Below are 24,746 nucleotides of genomic sequence, written 5' to 3' on the forward strand. Positions count from 1 at the left end.
TAAAAATATTATATATATTCATATACAGGTATTTTTCACTTAATTGCAAAACATTACAGCAGGAAATTATTAAGCAATCTAAAGGTATACCATGAGCAAAAGTCCATGATAGACAGCAGACCAACAAAATTCCTTTTGTTTTATTCTGTAGTACTTATAAAACTATTGCTATTTCAATTTTTATTTTTAAAAATGTTTTTCCCTTTATACACTACAAATTGTTTAATTTGAAATGAACTACAACAAAACTAAAAAGACTATCAATCATCAGTGGTTTTTATATGACTCACACTTACCCAGAAGTAAGGAAGAAAGTAAATATAGCAGGATGTCCTTTTATACGTAAGATTAAAATTTGCACTACAAAGTATGTTGTCAAAAGGTTTTGCGATTAGACTAAAAACCTATCTTTCAAGAATAAATAATAAGCTGATATTGGCTGGATCTTCATATCATACTAAGACAGAATATGATTTGTTCTCCTTAATGTGATGGTTGAACTCATTGTGATTAATGGCAGAGGGATTATTCAGAATTCTATTGCTTGTTTACTGAAAGCATAATATGATTTACAAACCTAGCATGGCCACTGATTTACTCAAGATGATGCAAAACCCATGGTTTTTGCATTGTGCAATAATACAAGCACATTTTATACTAATTCAGAGAAACAATTATTGCATTAAAATTTCTGAATGCTTCTTAAATATATCTGGATCCCCTGTCCATAAACTCTTGATAATGATTTAATAAGAAATACCCATTTTCTTTCTGTCTATTTTTAGCCTTATCTTTTGATGGGTAAATTTTTCCTCATGATTCAACACAAAGAAAAACTGATAATCCTGATTTAAAAGGAGCTCCTTTGTAAATGTTTTGGAAATTTATTTTAGTCAACAACTACTAAGGCTTAAACCCAACATTTATTTTGAATGTCAAGAAAGCATATATCTCTTGAACATATGCAGAAAAAAAATTGAATTATGCTTCTGAGATCTAAGGTCATGAATGGGGTTAAGCTTTATAACTTTCATTCTTTTCTTAGAAAACAAACATGACTTGTTTTCTTCTTTAAATAATTACAAAACTAGCAGATAATCTTACTGTGATAGCAGTGTGTGGTAACAGAAGAAAGGCAACAGAAGAAAGGCTATTTACTGTCTCATAATCTAATAAGATTATAGGAATATAAAATCAGTTTAGATCTCTGTTTTTTCCATTACTGGTATATGGGATTGTTGAAAGTAATGAACCAAGCAACTACTGTAACATGGTAAACATATATTAAAAGCTTTTAATGCATGAATTGCAAATTCATTTCCAAAAATACAAAGCTGTATTAAAAATATAGGCATCGGTCATGATCACTGCATTAAGTTGACAAAAGAGCAAAGAAAAAAAAAGCACAAACATGCTAAAGGAAGTAAGGATCTGGAGAGGGTTTTGAAATGATCTACATATGGTGACTCCTTTTCCTGATTAGTAATTGATGATGCTTTATGGTGTCACTTGGCTCTTGGTGTTGTGACAAAACGCCTGTTTTCATTGCTGTTTCATTGGGACACCAATAGTTCTGGTTGGATGCTGCTATACAACCCTGCTGAGAAAACTGCCTTAATCTGCCAGAGAGGCTGTTCCACTCAGTATGAGTTTTCTCACCAGTGGACCCACTCTAAAAGGCAGCGAATGGGAGTTCTCCACAAAGGTGGGCAAGAGTGCACTGCATAATAATGAAGATAGGCAGGAAAGCAGGTGAAGAGGGTGCCACCTGATCCTGCAAGCTCACTGTAGCCCCTCTAAGGATGCTGTAGACACTAGAGGGTAACCATGCTGGGAAGAAGAAGGGATGGTGAAGAGAACAGAGGATTCAAAAGTCTGCAACCTTGGCCTGCTGCTTCTCATAGGGCCACAGCCCAGATGACACAGCAAAGGCCTGGCAGTTTGATTCATAAATGTAGCCACTGTTTTCCCCTCGAGTGGGAGGCAAAATCAAAGACACCCCAGCTCCCTTCTGTCCCTTTCCTCCCATTCACCCTCTTTTATTGAAAACGGTCCCAGGAAATGCAGCAGGGCTTAAGCCTCTCCAAGCCAGGAGCGCTTTGCTCCCCCGTTCTTCCTGCCTGCGCTGCATCCTTTCTTGTTTACATTTCGGGCGGTGCAGCTTTTGCTGCCCTGAGAAAAGCTCTCCAGTCCGCCCGCCGTAAAAGACGCGGTCGTAAATGGAGCCGGCGGCGCGGTGTTTACCCCCAGCCACCTGCCTTTTGTGCTCTTCCCGGCTGCCCGAAAGGCCGCATTTCCTGCCGGCCTCGGAGCCCGGTGACCTGGGGGTGGGGAGCGTTTTGGGAAGAAGTGAAACCCCTTCCAGGAAGGAAAGGGACTTACCAGGGCGTGGTTTCGGCAACTGCCCTGCCATCGCAAAGGCCCGCATCCTGGATATGGGGGTTGGCATCCTTCCCTCCCCCGCTACTCATCCAAGAGCGAGCGGCTCGTTTTTCCTGTCGCCTGGTGGGGGAGCCAAATATCACTTTGTGACCCGGAGCTGCTGCTGCTGCTATTGCTTTTAAAATTTCCTCTCTTCCCGGCCCCCTTTCCCCTCTGGCTTTGATTCTTGGGCAACTCGAGAGGATCTTTGTGTGCCGGTTGCCAGAGCGCCTGGCCACCCATCTTCCCGAAAACCTCCCACAGATGCATTTCCACTGAGCCTGTTCGCCGCGGCGTTGCAGGCGGTGGGATTTTAGCACACCGGCAGCGTATAAGCAACAATGGTGAGCCATTTGTCCACAGATCCTTTTTAAAACGCGGGTAGCTACCAGTCAGTAGCGGTGGATGGGTAGTGTCCGCTCCAGGTTGATTTTCCTAGAGGGCGATCTAAACAGCGAAAATTGCTTGGTTCTGAGGGAAAATGTCTACCTCTGTTACAGTCGCCGCTATGCTTACTGTTCTCTTCCCTCCTGTATTTTTCTTTAGAGCTCGGGAAACGCTTCTTACCGATGCTCCATTTCCTCCTCTGCGGATTTTTCCGATGATGATGATTTCAGCCAAAAATCTGGCTCCCTCTCTCCGGCTCCGGGCGACACCCTACCGTGGAATCTACCTAAACACGAGCGATCCAAGAGGAAGATTCATGGAGGATCTATCCTAGACCCAGCTGAGAGAGCTGTACTCAGGATAGCCGGTAAGAGACAAATGGGGAGAGTAAGGTATGCTGAGAAAAGGACACTTCCATTGCACGGCGGGTTAGTGTATTGGCGTTCGTGTGTTACACAGAAGAGGTAGGGTCATAAAGTGATTATTGCTTGCTTGGTGTACTATGTATTATATGCCGACTCAGAATTAAGTTTCATTGAGTTCCGAGGGACTTAACATTGCAACATCGCTGTCCAGGAAGCTCGGCTTTTCGGGATCGGTGACTAAGCTATTTTAGCCTGCTCTTCTGTCTGGGCGGATAAACGTATTTGGGGTTGACGTGGAACGGCGGCAGCGTCTGCAAATGCAAGCCTTGACATTTTCGAGTAGTGCATTGGAAGTGAAGATCGTGAAAATCATCCGTCTGATGTAGCGAGCACAGATGGCTAACATTTTGGACGTGTGTGTACACAAAACTTAGTTGCAGCCTCCGACTCCCGCAGAAAACTCATGATTTTGGGTTGTGGGAATGCTTTCAGTTGTTAGATGGTTGTGGGTGCGTTTGAATGGAGCTCCTTCTTCGTCCAGCTGGCCTTGTGCTTGAAGAGACTTAGCATGGGTTCCCAGCGCCGCGTCGGACCATGGACTGCCCCCCACCAACGATAAAGGAAGGGAAGAGGATCTGTTTGGGCGCCCGCTATCAAGAGACTTGAGTTCGTTTTATTCTTCCTAAAGGCCAGAAGCTTGCTAGACTGGAACTCCAGAAAGCAAATTAAGCATTGAGAAAATACATAGCCTGCGGTCGTCAATAACGAGAGCCCGTAGTACTTCTCTCTCCTTGTCTTCCAGAAAGGCGAACCTGCTTCGCAGTGTTTGTAAAACATAGTGGGAAAAGCGTGGAGTCTTTCCACCCGCCTTTCTTTCCTTGCAAATAAGCACCCCGAAGCGGCGGTTTTCGAGTCTTCGTGGAGGCTTAGGAAAATGAAAGGCGCGAGACAGGGATTTTGCTCGTGGTCCCTGGCTCCACTGTCCCTCCGTCGGCTCCAGGATTGCAGTTTGCAAATCACTTCCGGAACTTGCCCTGGCGGAGATGAAACCGAGGAGGAGGAGAGGGAGGGAGGGGACAATCTCCCAGCCTGCTGTTCCGGTGACCGCCAGAACTGGCTTGCGATGGCCACAGCGGCGCAGGAAGCCCAAAGAAGCCTTCTCTGCTGTTGTTGATGTTTCGGGAAAGCCTGAGGCTCTGCAAAGTCACCCTGTTAGGCTCTTGGGAATAACGGGCTAGTAAATAAGAAAAGGCGGACCGGACCGGTGGAATAATAGGAGTTCTCGTGAGCTGGAGAAGAGCTCTGTTATAGGCGTGGTGAAACTGGGAACAGGGTCGAGTATGGCTGGGACGAAAGAGATTATCGGGGCAGGGAAAGGCGGCGGCGGCGGGAGATGCCCAGTCTAGCGGCATATGAGATCAGAAGGTGGGGGGGGAGGGTGCTGCAAATAAGCGCATGCGTGGTTCTTACTGAGCGAGGCACGTTGCTTTGAAAGGGTGACCGGCGGTGACACCTGCAGGACTTTGGCTCCGCCTTTTGGCCGGCCGCCACTCCCGGCTCTAGCGCGGTGCTTGTTATTGTTGTCATGGCCAGCCGAAGCAGTGTGGGGCGCGTGGGTCCGCAAAACCGATTCCAGACGGGTCAGAAGGGGGGAGGGGGCGCGCCGAGTTATTCCTGGCATTGCGACGACGTGTCGGGAGCGTCCGAGAAGGGGCCGGGTGGAGGGCAGGGGAGGAGGAGACGGCCAGCCGCCGCTCAGCCGAGACTGTGCCTGGGAAACGAAAACAACCGCTCGCAAAAGACAAGAGAAAAGAGAAAGAGCGGAGGCAGGGAGGGCTGATTAATAACGCCAGCTCGGCAGAAGAGGCCTCCCCCCACAAAAGGGAGAAAAGCATCGGTGGGGAAGTGCAATTTAAGTGCACTTAAAATACAAAACTCCGCTTGGCCATTCATAGGGAGGCAGGTTTCTCTTCCGAGAACGGTAGCTTTTGGAAACTGCGAGGTGGGGACGGGGAAGAGAGAGAGAGAGGGGGGGGGTTGGAAAGAAGGATCGCTTGGCCGAGGGTCTGGCATGTGAGTGACAGCTGTTTCAAAAGGCAGACAGCAAAAAAATAAAATAAATCGGGGATCTGATTGTGCTTTGAGCACAAAGTAGCTTAACTCAGATTGACTGTGCGCTCCATTCGTAATTGGTGTATTCCTAGGTTGCAGACGCTGAGTACATACATACCCTGGGCACAGATCCAGCTTTCTATAATGTGTATTGGCGAGGATAAATCTGAATGCATCCCCAGAGTTTCACAAGCACGCCTACCTCCCCCGCCAACCCCGTTATATTTTATCACATTCAAGCCCCGATTCCGGGAATCGGTTAAGAGGAGGCAAGGGCACTCCTTAACACGACAGCCCCGCAAAAGTCCCTTTCCTAGCGGGACGGCAGCCTCCGTGTTCCGCTTAACCCCGCCTTTTGCCTCGAATGGACCCTTCGAGCAGAAGCTACGCGGGTTGGCTTCGGCATAAAAGCGCGTTGCGATTTGCGCTATGCCGCCCGTGGCACGGCTTTGCTTAAAGCGAGAGCCGGGAGCGAACGAATGCGGCAGAGCCTCCGTACGGACTGCGGAAGACGTCGGGGCAAACCCAGAGCCGGAGGTCACCTCCAAAGCCGGCCGGTGGCATCCGTGAACGCCTCACCCTCCCCCCTTCCCCAGGACGACTGGGGGGCGCGCACTCCCAAAGCCCCGGAGCCGAAAGCTCGTGAAATCCGAGAGGGAGGAAGCCCGTTCCCGATTGGCGGCACACACGTGCTCCCACGCCGCTGGGGGAGGAGGCCTGGGCGTTTCCTCGGTCCACTTGCTCCGCGATAGCCTCCCCTCCCTCCCGCCTTCTTGGGCCGTTCTCCCCCCCCTCTCTCTCCAAGGCTTCCAGGCGGCCGGGAGCCTCGGCGCGACCTGATCGAGACAGGGTCAAAACTTCAACCATGGCTGGTTCTGTTTCTCCTGGTGGTCGTGCCTATACCGAGGAACAGGAGTACTTGCAGGCTTACGAAGATGTGCTGGAGAAATACAAAGGTAGAGTAAAGCGTTGTGTCCAAGCTCATCTTAAGGAGAAGGATTCCTGGGCTGCAGTGCTGGTGGTCTGCTGGGGGTTGCAGGGGAAGAGGAGGCGGAATCGGGTCCCTGGGACTTGCAGCCTGCTCTGCGGGGCTGCTAAGGGAAAGAGGGCAGAAAAGAGATAGAAGCATGCTGAGATCTCTTGTCTTAACACAAGTGGAGGGACCGTTAGGTGGTAGAAGGTGGCTCCTCTGCTTTCTTAAAGCGTTTAGAAGTTCCCATGTTTTTTATCCCTTTCTGGGATGGAAAAAACAACAAAAAAAAAAAAAAACCATTGCTGAGATGATTCTGTGCTGCATTATACCAAAGACCAGTTTTCATTTTTGCAACAGTGAGTTGCTGTCTGAATAACTAACAAATTCTGGCAAAGTAGGTCTCTCTCCCTCCCTCCCTCTCTCCCTCTCTCTCTCTTTCTTTCACACACACACACACACACACACACACAAACAAACACATTAAGCCCTTATTGTGGGTGTGATAAAGCCAATTTAAAAATAAAAATGCATGTTAATACTTTCCAATGCCATGCATATCTGTGCTTAAAACTCTATCCTGTTGAAGCTCATAGACAACAAATGTTACTAGAATGACTTAGCATCTTGCATTGGGCAAGGGCAACAGCAGAAGGCCTTAAAGAAAAACTCCCTGGAATTTTTAATCTCCATAGTGAAATTCATTTTCTATTTATCAAAAAAGCTGACTTTATTGTTCTCTTACTGTTATGAGATATGAATAAAATTATACATTATGCTAGATACTGATTTGAAGTCAGTAGATTTCTTTGTAGTAATATTTAAAGCAACATGACTGAGATAATGCAATAGCTATAACCAATATTTATTGCAAAACCCAAACATTTTGTTGGCGCTCTGTTCTTCTATAAATTGCACCTGTAGCACTTAACACCTCTTTGTGCCAGCAAGTAGTAAGAGAAAGTCTGGAAGATTGTATTCACATTAAGCAGGCTTTTAAATGATCTCTGTCAACAGCTTTTAATGACAGCTTTAGTTTTCATTATTGAAAGAGAAAAAAATCTTCATATTCAACCTTTAATTGACTTCACTAGTTATAGTAATCTATAGTGAGTTACCCTCATTTAGAACAGCATTAAAAGATATTTGATGATTCCTTTGTCTATAACCAATTGGGTCTGCACAATGATGGAGCATGTACTATATCTAACAGTAAAAAAGCATTAGGTTTCAGTTAGCCAAGTTTTTGCTGGACTGGTTATAAAGGAGGAATACTGTGGCTCTCTGCTTTAGTGATAAACATTGGGCAGTGTAACAGTTCTAAACCTGTATAATTATAATTAATTTTCTTTCCAATTTCTAAGTTATCAAATTACAACAGTATGATTCAGTGTATAATGAAAATATTTAAACTTTATAAATTAATTGCAAAAGATATGGAAATAAAAAACTGCAATCCTTTGTATGTTTACTTGGAATTAAAGTAATCTCTGTTTACTTACTTGTATTGTCTCATTTAATTTATCTTTTTATGACTATGTAGGAATTTGAACCTAGTTTTCTGCATTCCTAGTTAAAAATTCTGAAGCCCCTGATTTTTATGCATGTTGCATATATATTCTCATTGATCAGTTATTTTTCTTGATTTATGTTGAAACCTTAGGAAAACCTTACAGTTGTGAATCACATGGACACAATTATGAAGGCATTGCAGTGGGCCTTAGAACTGGGTACATATTCACTGTCCAGGTTTTACTTTCCCATTCGATGTGACTAAACATTGCTGGAATAGTTTTTGCTTCTAACCTAGTGATAGGTCAAAAAGAAAGTTGTACATCCAAATTCACCTTCTATTAATATTAAAAGTTGTAGCCCTGCCAGTTCAGTAGACTTGGAATAGATAGCACTGTGGTGTGGCTGGAGTTAAAATAAACAGAAAACATATCTACATTGGCAGAACACCAAAGAACTGGGGAGATCTCTTGCTGAATTGAGGGATGTGAAGTCAATTGTGTATTCAAATTAGAGCATGAAGTTGTTTCTAGAATTGTGAAATTTGTTACTTTTTCCTAGATAGGATATGAAAGTGCAGCGTTCTCCCAAGAACTGTATGAGGCAGGCACATTATGTCTGACATTTGAAAGATAGAAGAAGCTTTACAATGATAAAAAAAGAACAAGGATTATCTAGCCTAAACCTCAGCAAATCCTATTCTCTTCTTTGATTTTATTTTAAATGATTGACCAGTGTGGTCATTGATGACTTTATTTGGAAGTTTGGGAAATATTGTATGTCACCTGGAAAACATTCATAGGCTTTTGGACTCACAAAGATGGAAAGAAATGGAAAAGTCATTACAAAATAATGTAGTCTCAAGCCATCAGTATAGCATTGATGACTTCACTGGAGTAACTGTTACTCTGATTTGGAATGGTTACTAACCTAATCTACAAAGAATAGTTATAATGCATACTGTCAGTAAGGAATGACATTTCATATAATGTTGAATCTACTATACCTTGTACAGTATTGTACTGTCTTTCACCAAATAAATATGAGGTGCAGCTTCTGGTTATGCATTCTAAGATATGATCACATGCTTGATTTTTAAAGTACTCTTGGACATTATTGGAGTACTAAGTTATGTGCAGCACAGCTGTTAAATACTATAACTAGCAGTGTCAGCTGTAGAAACCTGACTGTTGATTTTGTGAGTGGGAATTACATGACACTGAGTATGATTATCAGATCATTAATGTATGATTTCAAAATCATATTCAGTGAGTATGGATTGGTTTGATAGCTTACATGTTTACGTCCATGATTGCTGTAAACATAAAACTTAATGTCTGTCTTCAAATATTGCTAAAGTAAGATCTAGTTGTGATAATAAATACCTGAAAATTATCCCACCATCATATGACATTAAAGAACTATGAAAGATGTATTGGGATTCATAATGAAGCCACCAATTGGTTGTATCTGATACATTAACTTTTTTTTGCTATTTTTACACATAGAATCTCTAGAGCTTTTTAATGAAGAAAAATTGACCATCTTGCTTGATACAGAATTAAGTATGAACACAACCATTTATTCATGAACAGAAAATAGCTTCTTTGCTGTTTCTCTGAAAATGATCAAAAGTGATACCTTTGCTTTTTTATGCTTTCTTTTTAAAAAGTTAATATTAATTTTATCAATGATTCAAAATCAAAATGACAGAATAAGACACCATGTTTAAATTATGAGGTAACAAAACTTAGTCTCGAAACGTTTAGTTTTAAAATCCCAATAATCTCACAGTGTATTCTTAAGTTTTGGTAGGGAAGTAGAGTCATGTGGAAATAATATGGGCATAGATTTTTATTTGCAACATATTTGCTTGCATCTACTTTTTATTCATTTACTATGTATTTATTAGTCATATGTGCCCTTGAGCTGAAATAACGGTTTTCTCATGAGACTTGACCAGTTATACTGAAATGACAGAAGCTTGTTAATTAAATTTGCTCTCCCTCTTCATAGTTGGAGATGAGAACCAATCCAATATTGTTCAAGATATGCACCAATTAAAAAGAGCTTATTCTTCCATTGAGTTCACATTTAGAAAATGTCTTCTTTTATGAATCAGTTTCTTTGGAATAAAACATTTCATCAAGTCTCATTTTATTTGGGACTGATGGTTTTGGTAATCCATGCTCTCTCAGACTCAATCCCCACCATTCATTCTGTAATATGAACGTAGTCATAATGATCTATCTGATAAAGACATTTTAAAGAATTAATGAGATAAGGAGCCCACTATCCAAAGCAAGAAACTAGCAAACATAGGATTAACTACTAATCTATCAAAGGTTCAGATGAAGGTTTATAGCTTTATTTGATTATAGGCCCTTCTGACAGCTAGTTGTTCATACGTTAATGCTGATATTTCTTCCAAATCTGTTTAGCCTTTATTTGGAATAGCAGGGTGCAAAGGAATGAATTAGGAATAATGATAAATGATTGGAAGGATTATCATGAGGTTCCGGTGAGGGATACCTAATATGAAGCTGAATTACTATGGGTTCTTGTGCACTTTCTATTTATTTTAGAACCTCGGAGATCCTTTTAATAGCATTTAAACTTATATACTGCCCCATTGTGCTTTACAGCCCTCTGGGTGGTTTACAATGTAAACATTATTTGCATATTGCCCCCAACAATCTGCGTCCTCATTTTATTGGCCTCAGAAGGATGGAAAGTTGAGTCAACCTTGAGCCAATCTTGAATCAAAATCCAGGATCAAACTCCAGGATATGGGCAGGGTTTGCCTGCAATGCTGCACATTAACCACTGTACTACCAGGGCTCAAAAGACATTAGTTCTCTCTTTTGATTCAGATGACAGAGAGCTGGAACTGAGGTTTGGCAATTTACAGGAAGAGATGAGCTTGGACAATTATTAGGCAAACTAGACATTATGACTTAGCACTCTGTATGGATCTAGCTGGCCTTACTCATCTAATATTCCAAGCTAGATTTTCCAAAAATGACCTAGAATGTTAGATGAATAAGGCCAACTGGGTTCATTGGGAATGCTAAGTCATAATGTCTGAGTTTGCCTAATATGCTTGATTAAAAAAAAAAACACAAAATTTCATCCAATACCAAAATAAGCTACGTTAATATACTCATGTGCTTTGTGAATCAATGTTTGCATATTGGGCAATTCCAGCCACTGTGGTTCATGTATTATGATTTATGACAATATTTTAATATACATTCAGTTGTAATTTATGCAATACAGCATGGTTAAAGTATAGCTTAGGATGATATATAAATTCAATCACAGAACTAGCCAATTTAAGTGGTGAAGTCCTATTAATACAAGTCAGAGTGCTGAACTTTCTCCCCTCATTGTCTGAAGCAACAAGGTCAAAAATACTTTACTGACAGAGTTACTAGCTTAAAAGTATATTTTTCCTATAACGTATACCTGTAATATGTTTAAAGTTAAGTGCACTTAATATGAACTCTTACTTCAAAGAGTAACATCTATGAATGTCATATTGTTGCATGCCTGGAATATTTTTTAAAAGACAACGCCTTGGTTTTTTCCCTTTGGGAGAAAATATTCCATGCAATAGATTTTATATTAAATTTTGAAAAGGAAAAAAGTATACTCTTTAAATCATAAACCAAACTGTAAAATATAGTATTAAAATATTTGGACTTTATAGGATTAATATTGTTTAATGTGATACAATGAATTTCTTACGTTTTGCTTTTCATTTATTTTGAATACATCTTGCCTAAAGAAATAGTAAGATATAAGGTATGTTATGACAAAACCTGAGGATCTCTTTGGAAAAAACTCTTCAAACTTGTATCAGTGTGTTGATGCACAACAAATCAGCTTGTAGAATCAAAGCTCACGGGACAGAATTCTTCCACAAGAGAATTACTGCTATATTTCTAGAAGGTTTAAAAATAAGTTTCTAAAATAAAAATGAGACCCCTTTTTTCTGTAATTTATATTGATGGCTCAATACTTTGGAAGTCAAAGGTGAATGCAGATCTCTCTTGCTTTCATAAGATTTATCTTAATGTTGGGTAATAATTCTACAGTTTTGCATATGCAAAGAGATCCATTGAGATTGATTATTTTCATAGATAACTGGATCAGTTTGCCATCTGAAATAATAGGTTCAGGTATCTTTTGGAAAATGAATTTACCACTAACGACTTCAGCCACCGATTTATAATAGCATATTTTACAATGGAGTGGTATTCTTTGCCTACAACCATTTTTAAAAAAATCTCTTGATAGTCTCGGCAACATGAGATGCCATAGTACAGAATGTTAAAGTGGTATTTAAATCACCTTGGCTGGGAATAAAACTGCAGAATATGACTGTAGAACATGATCTGTAGAAATGTGCTGATTCAGTTAATCAAAGGATTAGCGTAAGCAAGCCTTTACTACATTCAATATCTGGTCATTTTGCTTCTGTTGTATCTCTAAATAAACACAGTCACTTAAAAAATAATAGTAGCAAAAATACACAATCTGCCTGATGATTTTTTTAAAAGATTACTGTAATGGGGCAGGAGCCTTGTTATTCTAAGATGAACCTACAGTACCCAGTTATGCTGGTTGTGACATTTTATACCAGTTGGAGCTAAAATTAGCTCTGTTGTACATCTGCAAGGAGCAGGCAGCAGACCTCTGTGTGCATGGCTGAATTAGCAGAGCCTTACCAAGCTTTGGCCCTTTCTTGGTCATACAGATTGGGAATCTGTGCATAGGGCTTTCCATACATGCAAGTTGGAATGATTTAGAGCACACACACGTGCAACTTAATTCTGACTAAATAAAGCTCACTATTGAATTATCACAGTAAGATACTTAGTATATAGAACCATTCCTTATGTGATTGACAGTTACAGTACTATTATATCAAACTCTGGTGTGGCAGTAATGAGAATACAGATGGTCTTCCAATTCTTTTGTCATGGTTACCCTTCAATTTAGTCAAAATTAATTTGCACATGTTGCATCCTCCAAGTAACCATGTTTTTGGCTATAGCACCTTTAATAGAACAAAAATAGCTTAATTATGACTAATACCTCAAGCAAGTATAACTCCAAAAATAATAATCTAGCCTGCAAAGATCATTCGTGACAATTGTAGCAAAACAAATGCTTGATATGGCTATTTTAGGCAGAGCTTTCATTGATTTTCATGATAACAACCACAAGATTAGTCACTTAATCCACAAATGGGAGATAAGTGACTTATTTTATATTAAGATTCAGAAAACATAAGATGGGGCTCTATTGGAAGTAGCCTGATAAGATTAACTATGAGAATATCTAAAAACAGTGTTGGCAGAGAAAAAAGCATTTTCCCTGTTTCTCTTGCAGCTTGATATAGAGAATCAAATTGTTGAAAAGGGCCATTTGAGAATGACATATTTCTTGGTTCATAATTACATTAGGTTAATCATATTATAAATAAGTTATATTCTGAATTTTTGCCTATATGTTTTTCCATTTCAATCATAGCTGTATTTTACACTATGGCTTATTTTCTGTTATCATACATTGATACCATAATTTCCATTGTAATTTTTTTCTTCCTCACCCTGTCCCTACTTGCCAATTATACACACACACACACACACACACACACACACTGTTTTCTGAGGTTTTCGCGGGTGTTTGTATGTAGGTCTTTGGTTATTCGGGTTTTCTCTTGCGTCAAATGGGAACTGTCTTGGCGACGTTTCGATGAAATCCCATTCGTCATCTTCAGGCTGGTGTTTTCAGCTTCTTGCTTCTAGGAGCAATTGAAGATGACAAATGGGACTTTGTCGAAACGTCGCCAAGACACTTCCAATTTGATGAGGGAGAAAACCCGAATAACCAAAGACATACATACATACATACATACATACATACATACATACATATACACACACACTGTATATATATAAAATCAAGTGTTACAATCAACATTTAAAGCAGTTGTATCATTTTTCAACCAAATAAAGACATCTAAAAGACATTTGAAATAAGACACATCACTTTAATGAACAGCACTGAGGTATTGCAATTCCAAATCATTTTAATAACCATCTTAACCTATAACTGCTGGCACATCTGTAATTATTGTTAGAATATGTTGTTTAAACAAGGCATTTAACATTTATTTACAACAAATAGATCTTAAAATGAAAACATAATGCCAGGGGTGTCAGCAGTGGGTTGAGGGGGGCATCAAGAATGTTGAAATGCCAGATGTAAAATGAGTGGCAGTCAAAAGTTCTGCTCCTTTTTAGATGAGTGCAATTTGCATGGCAACATTTAAAAGATACAGAGCTTCACTTGCCTGGTCACACCTACCATTTTGATGCTGTTCACTGCCAGGATTTACTGTTGCATTGATTAGGAGAAACCGCTAAAGCTCACTATTGAATTAGCATATAAGATATTTAGTATATGGAACCATTCCTTATGTGATTGACAGATATGAGGGAAGTTAGCCCAGAGAAGGAAATATTAAAAAGGCAGAAAAATATATTTTTCCTCAAAAGGATTTTTTTAAAACCAAACCTGGCCCCAAATCTATCTCTCTGCCCCAAGCAAGAGCTAGCCCCATAGGAATGCAGATGTAAAACCATCAGAGAATTGAAGCTAGAGCAATCAAGAAGACAAAGGAAAGATCTGCATACCCCACCCAAACTCTAGGAGTCATTAGCCCCATCACCTGGGAAGCAGGATATGATAATAGGATTAAACCACAGATATCAAGGCCTAGAAAAACACTCAGAAACAGCCTCAAGTTCATGCCACAGGAACAGGAAACTATTCCAAACAAGGCTAGAGAGGGTATAAAAAAACCTACTGCCCATGTGCTCTCTCTCTTTCCTCTCCTCTGCTCCTTCCTGCAAGGACCATCTTTCTGCTTCTTCAATAAACTGTAACCTTCTTCCCAAAGCAGTCTTCATGTTGCCTATTTATTCCCGGCTTGGATGAACCAGGATGAAGACTTACTTCTCACAGATACATTGTTGTCATATCACAACTCTGTATGGCAGTAATAAGAATACAGATGGTCTTCCAGTTCTTTTGCCATGGTTACCCTCCAAGTAATCATGTTGCACATCATGTTGATCTGTCCTGCACCTTCTTTATATTTCTACCAGATCTGGGTTCACAAAGAAGCCTTAAATATTGACCCTTGTTTTATTTGCCAGCAAAAAAAAGGGGGGGGCTTGTCTCCACACTACCAAGCTATTGAATTCTTAACCACTAAGAGCATTACAGTTCTGAAATATTCTCCTAAGACAAAGCATTTTTAGTACCACTAGATTTTTAAAAATGGTAACTTTTAGGAAGTTACCATTTCACAAATTACATTCTCTGATTGGATCATAACCTTTCTTATCCTAGAGCAGCCTAATTACATTACTTTTACTTTGCCAAGATTCGGTGGTTTTATCTTTGCAGTGACTCAGAGAAAGTTAAGTGCTAGCAATTGATTTTATTATGGTTTAAGTGCACAAGGACAGGATAGCAGCCAGTAGCAATGTTCTAATGGGCTAGCTTAGCCTCTCATGCTTGGGAGAAATGTTTCTTTTTTGCTGGTTCTTAATGGACATCCTGTGTGCCTTCTGAATCATAACAATTGTGGGTTTGCAACCATATGTTGAATGGATAATTGTTACTTCATGCATCAAGAATTTCTTTATGCATTCTTAGAAACTGTATTGGCATGTTGCAAACAAGAAATATCTTATGTTTTGACATTATGAATCTGAAACATGAACATTTTTTTTAAATTGTTGGTAACTATGCAATGCCTAAGAGCATGTAAGGAATGCATTTTAAACAGAAATGGTGTGTGTGTTGGGCTGGTGATGGTTATTGTCTCTCTCTCTCTCTCTCCCTCTCTCTCTCTCTCTCTCTCTCTCTCTCTCTCTCTCTCTCTCGTCCTTTATCCTATACCATTTGCTCTCAAAACCAGCTGTATGTGAAGAAAAAGTTCTTGCTCTCCTTTTGCTTTTATTTTTAATTTACTTATTTACTATTAGATTTTTTAAAATCCTGCCTTTATATTTATAAATAACTCAAAGTGGCAGACGTATATAATATTCCTTCCTCTTCCTTTCCTCCCCCAACCTTAAGCAAGTATAGTATAGATGAGATGATAAAAATCACAGTTTAAATATGGAAAGGCGGAACAACATTTATTCTTGCTTAGGTTAGGTCTTAATTTCTGTATTCTCATTGTAGTTTATATACCTAGTAATGTATTATTTAGAATATTTAAATGTAGCATTTCTGAATTTTGGGATATGTTTATTGGTCAAGAGATGAAATTTAAATGTATGGGAGGAAATTCATCTAGTTCAGATTTGGATTTCATAGACAGAAAGTACAGCTGACTTAGAGTATAGTAAGGTTTTTAATTTTCAATGGTTGTGTTTAATGGCATACTGTAATTCTTATCATTTTCTTGGATTTTGACTTTGATATTAATGTATGAAAAGGCTTTAGCTATGCAGCCCTTAGGCTAATCAACTCATTCCCACTTGTAGCAGCTTCAGTTCTAGATGCCTATAGAGAGAATGTGGGAACAAGGGATCTTTCATGGAGAGAGGTATGTGAACAAGAAAGGAATACTGTACATGGTTATTGAAAATAATTTTAAAATGGCCTGTTATGTTTTATGCTTTTAAAAATATTCTTGATATATTTTATTTTATATTTGGACACTCCCTGAAAGTTTGCAGTATAGTAATTAAATATTTTTAAGTAAAATCAAATCTTTGAAATGCCTGTTGAGGTTAACATTTCTGTGAGAAAAAGCACTTGAATATGAACATTTCTACCAGCACAATTATAGATGTTTGTTACAAGTGAGTAATTCATCCTGTTAGGCGTTTGTGAAATTAATAGCAAATGCTGCTAGTCTGGATGAGCATCGATGGGTTTCATATTTGGTACCTGCTTCTTATTCAATTCATACTCACCCTGGTAAAATATAAAGATAAAGCAGTTTCATAGAGGCCAGCCAAGGAGAAGTATGAGTTCTTCAGCTGCCTGGAAAGTAAGAGCTGTGTTGATGACAAGATGGCAACAAGCTTATAAAGAAATTGATGCTATTGAAGATTAAAATTTTGCCTTATCTGCCTCGGATGTTCATTTTATATATTTTAATACAAGTTATTATTAGGTACTTTCACTATTTCTTTCCCCACAAAGAAAGTAGTCCTGCAAGAGTAATTTCCTACATAATAGAAAATCTGGGAAGGATAATAAAAATACTAAGGTAGTTCTCAATTTATGACCATTAATTCAACAGTTGTTCAAAATTATCAGAGTGATATGTGAGAGGGACTTGGGATGGTCTGTGAAGTTGTGGCTGTTGCAGACCTCCACAAACAAAACAGAACCTCCTTAAAAAAACCAGAGCTCCCTACAGTCTGGTAAGGAGTACTACTTCCTAGGAAAATAGCACAAAATCTCCCTGAGTCTGGCAGCTCTGGAAAAAAGTTGAGCCTCACATCATATCAGTCGGGTTCCTCTGCAAAAACAAAAAGTATGTTTGGTGTTGCTGGTCCCTGGAGATGGTTGAGAAGCAGGCTGAGCCCTGCAAGTTCCTTAGGTGGCTGGATGGGAAGTAGCCCTTGGCCTACAGGGTGTAAATACCCTCTATGTGCCAGTTGCTTCTGCCGACCAACTTTAGGCTCCCTTGCCTGGTTGAATAGGGAACCTCAAAGGACAGGGGAAGAGCACCAGGGGCCTCGGGGGGTGGTGAAGCCTTGGGAGGCCTGGGACAGGCAGGCCTAGACCTGTGCTAGGCCTCCAATGGCCTTCCCCCACTCCTGAGGCACTCCAAACTCCATTAAATGACCCGCATATTCATTTAAGAATTGCATTAGGGAGAGCAGGGATGGAGGAAGATCCTTAAGTAAGATGCTTCATTTAATGGCTGTCACAATATGCAACCATGATGGCAGGCTCCATTACGATTACAAGTCAAAGACTACCAGTGTTCAGTTGATTTAGACAACCATCTATTCTCAGCTGTGATTCTGGGTGGTGAACATAAAAGGCAAAAAAAGCAATAAATAGTAATAATAAACAATAATGGCCTTTTGAACTATAGAAGAAAGACTACTAGACTAAGCAGAGCTGACTTGAGTATAGGGGCAGTTTAAAAAGTTTTTTAATGGAACTTTTAATGGAAATGGATAGCTGTGGAATGTTATAAATATTGTTTAATATGATTTGTTTTTTATTGTACATTTTGTGAGATGGGCAGCTATATCAATATGTTTAATTAATCAACTGATAAGTAAATCCCATAATTTTTGTGTTTCTCCACCTTGGCTTCATTTAGGTTTCCAACCATTTACTCTTGGTCAGAAAAAAATATGAGGAAAGTATGAGTAAGTACTAAGAAAGAATCTGTCTCACTGACAAAACACATTGCAGTTTTTCTATTTTATTATTTTTGGAAAAACCTCTTGAGTTTCTGGGCAATGCTAGGAAAATATCTGGGAGACTGACAGGGAGCCCTTTTTTCAGCATAATAGATTTCCCAGGCAAATGGTAAAAAAACAATTCTAGTTTTGAAAAAATGTGAAATTATAAAAATAAGAGGTAAAAATACAGAGGATAGGAAAAATACCAAAAGTCCATATTGGGCTAGTACTAAAGGTTATGAAATAGTATGTTGAACATTTTTTTCATTGTGGCAGAATTCTTTTTAGGAAAAAGAGTGGACAGATAACTGCTCTAGTCCCTCATATGGTACCTGGATTTAATGATGAATTGAATATCCGGTTACATTAAGCCTTGGTATTTTTTTTTTTTACTTTAACTTGTTATAAAGTATGCAAGTCTATAAAGTAGAACTAGATAGACATGCATAAAACCATATTTATTTAACTCTACAGAATTTTTTTATAATTTCAGTAGCTTGGTTATTAAACCAGACTGCTCAAAAGCCAGATACATCACATTAGGCTTAGCCATGGCATATCAACCACACCAGCCTGTTAAAGGAGGACAACCCAGCCAGACGGTTAGGTCAAATAGTCACTGTGGAGCCCAGAGTCTCTTGAAAACTCAGTTTGAGAATTCTGGGAATTCTTGCTGCATGCAAAGAGGATTAGCAAGGATTAGCTTTGCCTTTTCTGGATTGCAGAGCTGTACTTATTTAAAATTATTTGTTCTCCACAAATATTGCAAGAGTTGTGTCTTCATTTATCCCTGGGTTCTCCAGGCTTCACAAAGACATCTCCCATTCAGAACTATTATACCTACTGAGAATTCAATGTGTTCTCAGCAGTACAGCCTGAGCTGCACAGGTTGAGTTCTGTATATGTTGCTGTATGCGGGGCATCCACTTCTCTCTGTTTTTGCATTGGAGGTGAGGAAAGAGCAGAGGTACATGGAACATATAATGCTCCATCATTCACTATTTGCACCACTGATCTTAAGAATTGGGTTAAGGAACAGTAAAAAAGATTAGAGATCAGATGTCTGTACTTTTCACCACCACAGATTCAGGAATCTAAAGGGCTGGACTCTAGAGACTGGATGATAAATTTAGAGTAGGAGAGGCAGCAGATGTCCGTTAAGTATCTAGTTATTTATTAAAGAAATAGCATATATAGCCAGAAGCAAATCACAAGTACACCTGACCTCTGTTTTTAACTTCTCTGAACAACATCCACCGAGTCTTCTCCCAAAAGAAACAAGTTAGTTTCTATTCTCTCTCTTTCTTTTTCTTTAAATGAGCATGATCTTTTCATCCAGAACAGCTGAATTCTCTCTCTCTCTTCAGAATTAGGAGAATATGAATATGATCTTATAAATTGATCAGCCAACAGCCAAGGTAAAATGTTATTTTTTGTACATTCTTTTGCAGATTGTCAATTGGAAAATGAGAGAGGAGAAAGATATAAATATTTGTCATTACATCAGGTTCTCCTATTTGGAACATAACCTATTAGCGATCTGTTACTTTCTCAAGTTACTATAAATACTTCTCTGATTGCACATGCCAAATATGCATTGTTATTAAGGCTTCACAGGCATGGAAACAGTGCATTGTGTGGTGCTTCTTTTTCCTATTTTCATCCCACCCTATCTTCAGCTTTTTACAAGATTGAAAACATCAGTTTGTATTGTTATTCTCCACAACACACAAACTAAGACAATTGCTGATTCATTGATTTTCTTTGCCTACTTGGACTGAGAGAATGGGGCAGTCAAGAATTATAATGGTTCATGTATTTTGGATTAAAGAGGTTATGGTCTGAGCATAACAAGAAAATTGTCTTTTTAAAAACTTGCTCCACTCATTTGGTTTTGCAATAAGTATTATTATTATTGAGGTGACAGCATGAAGATGTTCCTGTCTCAGTGTTGCAAGAGATAGGACAGTTATTTTGCATCCATTTCTACAGTCTTTCTCAGATAAGCTGTAGATAATGTCAACTATATAGAAGAAAACATCTAGAATTTTGTTCACTACTTTTAGGCCACATTAGTATTTCAGAAATTACTTTATAGTTTTCAGATGTGCTACCTCTTGTTTATTTAATTGTGATTTGCTGATTAAACTGCAATTGGCTGCACTCATAACATGCTAAGAATAAATAATGCATATGTAGATTTAGCCATCGAGTGAGACTATCAATCCATTAAATATACTATGATTTATATCAACTGTAATGCATGATATATTTCGTAGGTTTTATTCTTTTAAATCTAGAGAACTCCAAGCTTTAATTAGCTCCTAGCTACTTCTAATAGATTTTTAAAAATTCTTCCCACATTCTAAATGAACAAAAATATTTGATGTAGATGGTCAAAAATTACCTGCAGGGTAATAATATTTAAAGTGCATGTTTACCAACCTATCACACACACAAAAAAAATCAAAAGAATTGATGAAAAATCTCCCTTATTGTATCACACATGTCAGTTTGAAAGATCAAATACTGCTATTAACATCAGTGTCTCCTCTGTGTATCCTGCAGGCATGTGGTCTGACGATTCTTAGGAGTTGTCTGACAAATAGTTCTGTAAAATTTTAAGAAAAGCTGTGTTATACTTTGTTATGAAATGCTCCAAGAACTTATTAAAATATTTCATAACTGGTTTCATAGCTTTCAGAAGAAATGGGTAACACACCAGCAACAGAAGGCTGTCTAGAATACAAATTATTTTCATATATTTCTAATAAGAGATAGATGAAAGAGTTTCTTCCCCATGGACTTAACTGTTGTCATTTTTGTACTTTTGGCATGTATCCTCTTGTTATGGAACCTGTTCATTTTGCACTTCTTGAAAAGAACAGAACAGCATCAGGCTCTTACTGATCAGAGCCCCTCAGGATGGTTTGTCTGTTACAGATCTGGACCCACATTGCCCAAGTGAAAAGGGAAGAAGGAAATAGGATATAGAGGTATATTCATTTATACATTATTTAGCATAATTAGGATTGCATGCACTATTTAGAAATGGTTTATGCATTAATGAAAGCAGGATTGTAGTAGAATCCCACACAGAAACAAAAGGCTAGAGCTGTGACCTTGGAATGGAGACAGACAACGGAAACAAAACTGCTGTCCTTAGAGTATGAACAGGATGGTGTGAGAGGAGGAAGCGTATGGAACACAATAAACTCTATTGTTTACAGTACTGAATGATAGCATTGGGCAGGATAGAACCCCGATTGTATAGAGGAATGCAGGGGCACCATCCAAGGCCACCCTCAATGTTTAATCAAAGACATTTAATAAAGGTCACACTATAATTTACAATATTTTCTTTATCTTCCCTGTATATTGTAACAAACTATATATATATATATATATATATATATATATATCTTGTAACTTTGCTTTGTTCTGGGCTCTTCTGTGGTTCTTTAGCAAGGAGCCCAACACTTACTTGCATTCCAGTAAAAGATGCTTTGTTGCATCTACATTATCTCCAGTCACCTTGGTTTTTAATTTCAATGGGAAATTTTTTTCTCACTTACAAACTAAACTCGGAAGCATTTGCATGAAAAAGTACAGGTAGTCCTCAACTACAACCATTTGTTTAGTAAAAGTTTGAAGTTATAATGGCACTGACAAAAGTGACTTTTTGATCAAAATTGGCAGTTGGCATGCATTTATGACAGTTATGATGTCCTAGAGTCATGTGATCAACTTTTATGACCTTCTGACAAGCAGAGTCAATGGGGAAGTCAGATTCACTTGACCGTGTTCTAATTTAACAACTTTAATGATTTACTTAACTGTGGCAAGAAATTTTATAAAATGGGGCAAAATTCATTTAACAACTCTCTTGCAAAGCAACAGAAATGTTGGATTTGATTGCAGTCATAAGTCAAAGACTACCTGTAATCCCAGGCATTTGCTCTATTATAATCTATCTCAGGGGTGTCAAATCGGTGGCCTGTGGGCCGGATGCGTCACACGTAGGCCACGCCCACCCTGGCTCCACAAAGGCAAAAAATATTGTGATACGTCATGTGATGCGATCGAGTTTGACATAGTGGTCTACCTTATCTACCTGCCTACCTACCAGTAAAAACAAGGCATACGAAATAAAACACTTTTGAAATCCAATCAAGACTTGTTGATGCTTTGCTTCTCCTAATTTTCTAACATTTAGAGCCAAGATTACATTTATTTTATTTAAAGAGAAGTGTAGACAGCATTTTAGTGAATTACAAGGGTAATTCACTAAGGTCTGAAATGAGAGTCAAAACTAAATATATATTTATTTGATTTTGTTTTTATTTAGCACAACTCCACTGGGTATACATAAGACTTCTGCCTCCACACCACTTTATGAGAGGCCCAAAACCACCGGCTTTCATGTCTAAGGGGGGGGGCCCTACGACTCAGTCTCCCCGTTCTAGTCCAGTACCTTAACCCAACAGCTTTCAAAGTTGTGTGCAAAATTTTCTTTCTCTTGGCCACTGGCTGCAGAGAATAAACAAAAAGTTTCTGCGAGAGGATTTTAAAATTGGGTTGAGAGCGGCAGACAATTAGGCCAAGGGCCTCAGGTGACTGAGTGCTCAGCGTTTGCAACCTAACTATATTGAGTAGCTTTTAGCTAATAACCAGTCTAGCTTGCATTAACGACACACACACACACACACACACACACACACACACACACACATATATATATATGAGATTGACCTTAAAAATAATTAATATAAAAATACAAATTATCTTAAAAAAATGAAAAAGGGATAGTGTTTTGAAAACAGGTTGCTACTGTGAACCTGGAAAATAACAGTGTGACTTTCTGCTTAATGCCATTACTGTGACATTTGCTCCTGTTTTCAGAATTGCTAGATTGACAGAGACCTTTTAGCACTCTGTCCTATGTAATTTAAACTGATGCTCAGTCAGCAAACATAAGGAGACATGGCTTGCATGCTGGCTCAGTTTAATGAAGCTGATATACATTTTTTTTCGCATTGTAAATATTCAACTAAAAGTTTTCAGCTGCTCAGATTGTTCAGGTATTTGATGTATATGCTTGAGAACTGGAGAGAAAACCAAACTGATAAAGTTATGCTAGCATTTTCAATAAGTTTTATGTAAAATTTAAGATAGAAATAGTTGCCTGCACATTTTTAAAAATATGAAAGGCCCCAGTCCTTAGAATATTAGAGTCTGTTTAGTGTAGGTGTGAAGATGCTGAATTAAAAACCAGGAAAAACCACTAGTTTATAGGCACGGAAACCAACTAGGTCATTTTAATGCCAGTAATTCCCTTGCAGCCCAACCTACCTCACAGGGTTGTTGTGGGAAAAATAAGAAATGAGAGCATTATGTAGGCTATCCTGAGTTGGAAGAATGGCAGCCTTTATTGGCAGTATTGAAATTATAACAAGCATTTAGTATCAACATGCCATCATCGTAATCCTGTTGTCAATGCAAGTCCAGCAAGCAAGAACAAATACCTTCTCTACATACTAAGCCCTTGCCATCTTAGACATGTTGGTTGAAAATTATAGGAGTTGAAGTGTAAAAGATAAAAAGATACTTGAATGCGTTCAATCTGAAGTAGATTTTGACAAGAAACAACAGGACAATGGTGCTGGCTGACATGGGTAGAAGACTGACTTTGGTGGTTGTATCATATTGTCATGTACATGTATTCCTTGTCTTAACCACTGCAGTTAGAACTGGAATTTCAGTTGTAGGTTGTGATGGTCAGAAGTTGAGGCATCCATATGATTGGACCTGATTTTGTGACCTTTTTAATGGTGTCCATTAAGCAAATCACACACTTACAGTTCTGTATCACACAATCATTAAAGCGAATCACAAGATCATAAATCTGAATTCAATCTCCCAAATGGCATTTTCTGCTGAGAACTGCCAAAAAACTGCTGGAAATCAGGAAAAAAAGTTGCAAATTGTAGCCACATGACTATGGAACACTGCAACTAGTTGTAAATGTGAGCTGGTTGTCAAGCACCCAAAATGCTGCTAGGTGACAGTAGAGGGAAGGGCGGCATAATATTTTATCACAGTCAGAAATGCTTTATGGGCTATGCAGCAGCCTTTCTGAAGCCATTGTAACTCCAAAGGTCAATACACAACTGGTTGTAAGTAAAGGGTTACTTGTATGTTGGGTTATTTGGTCCAGGGTGGGTGCCTGCTTTCAGGGGATGCAAAAGTAAAACTGGTAACCATATGTAAACTCTGGGCCGAATTCTCATTAAATGAATAACATAACACATAGATCACTGTTAAAATATTTAAATTTAGTAGCTGGAGCAGTGGGGCTGTGCTCTGAGGCAGAACACACAGTTTTGGTTCGTTGATACCAGAGTGCTGGCTCCTGTGTGAGGCAATCTGTGCTGTAATTGGTTGCTATGGGTGTGAGAAGGAATCCCCCCCCCCCGCGCCTTTTTCTTCTGTGTGCCCTGTATGGTC

At 39.0% G+C, this 24,746-nt stretch overlaps 1 protein-coding gene across 35 annotated transcripts in view; it reads left to right on the forward strand.

Annotated features, from left to right (window-relative positions):
• Nucleotides 1-24,746, forward strand: part of DST (dystonin) — a 314,302-nt gene that overhangs the window by 24,204 nt on the left and 265,352 nt on the right. For 26 of the 35 annotated variants that reach the window (XM_039320283.1, XM_039320278.1, XM_039320288.1 and 23 more), the window contains exon 4: nucleotides 2,968-3,175. In XM_039320283.1, the coding sequence (XP_039176217.1) occupies nucleotides 2,968-3,175 (208 nt within the window). Of the gene's footprint in view, nucleotides 1-2,421; nucleotides 2,766-2,967; nucleotides 3,176-5,235; nucleotides 6,242-24,746 lie in introns of those variants that run through there. The other 9 variants (XM_039320314.1, XM_039320317.1, XM_039320319.1 and 6 more) reach the window with 5 other exon arrangements.

Source organism: Crotalus tigris, unplaced genomic scaffold (assembly GCF_016545835.1).
Source record: "Crotalus tigris isolate CLP2741 ecotype Arizona unplaced genomic scaffold, ASM1654583v1 scf7180000023635.1308423, whole genome shotgun sequence".
NCBI classification, from domain to species: domain Eukaryota; kingdom Metazoa; phylum Chordata; class Lepidosauria; order Squamata; family Viperidae; genus Crotalus; species Crotalus tigris.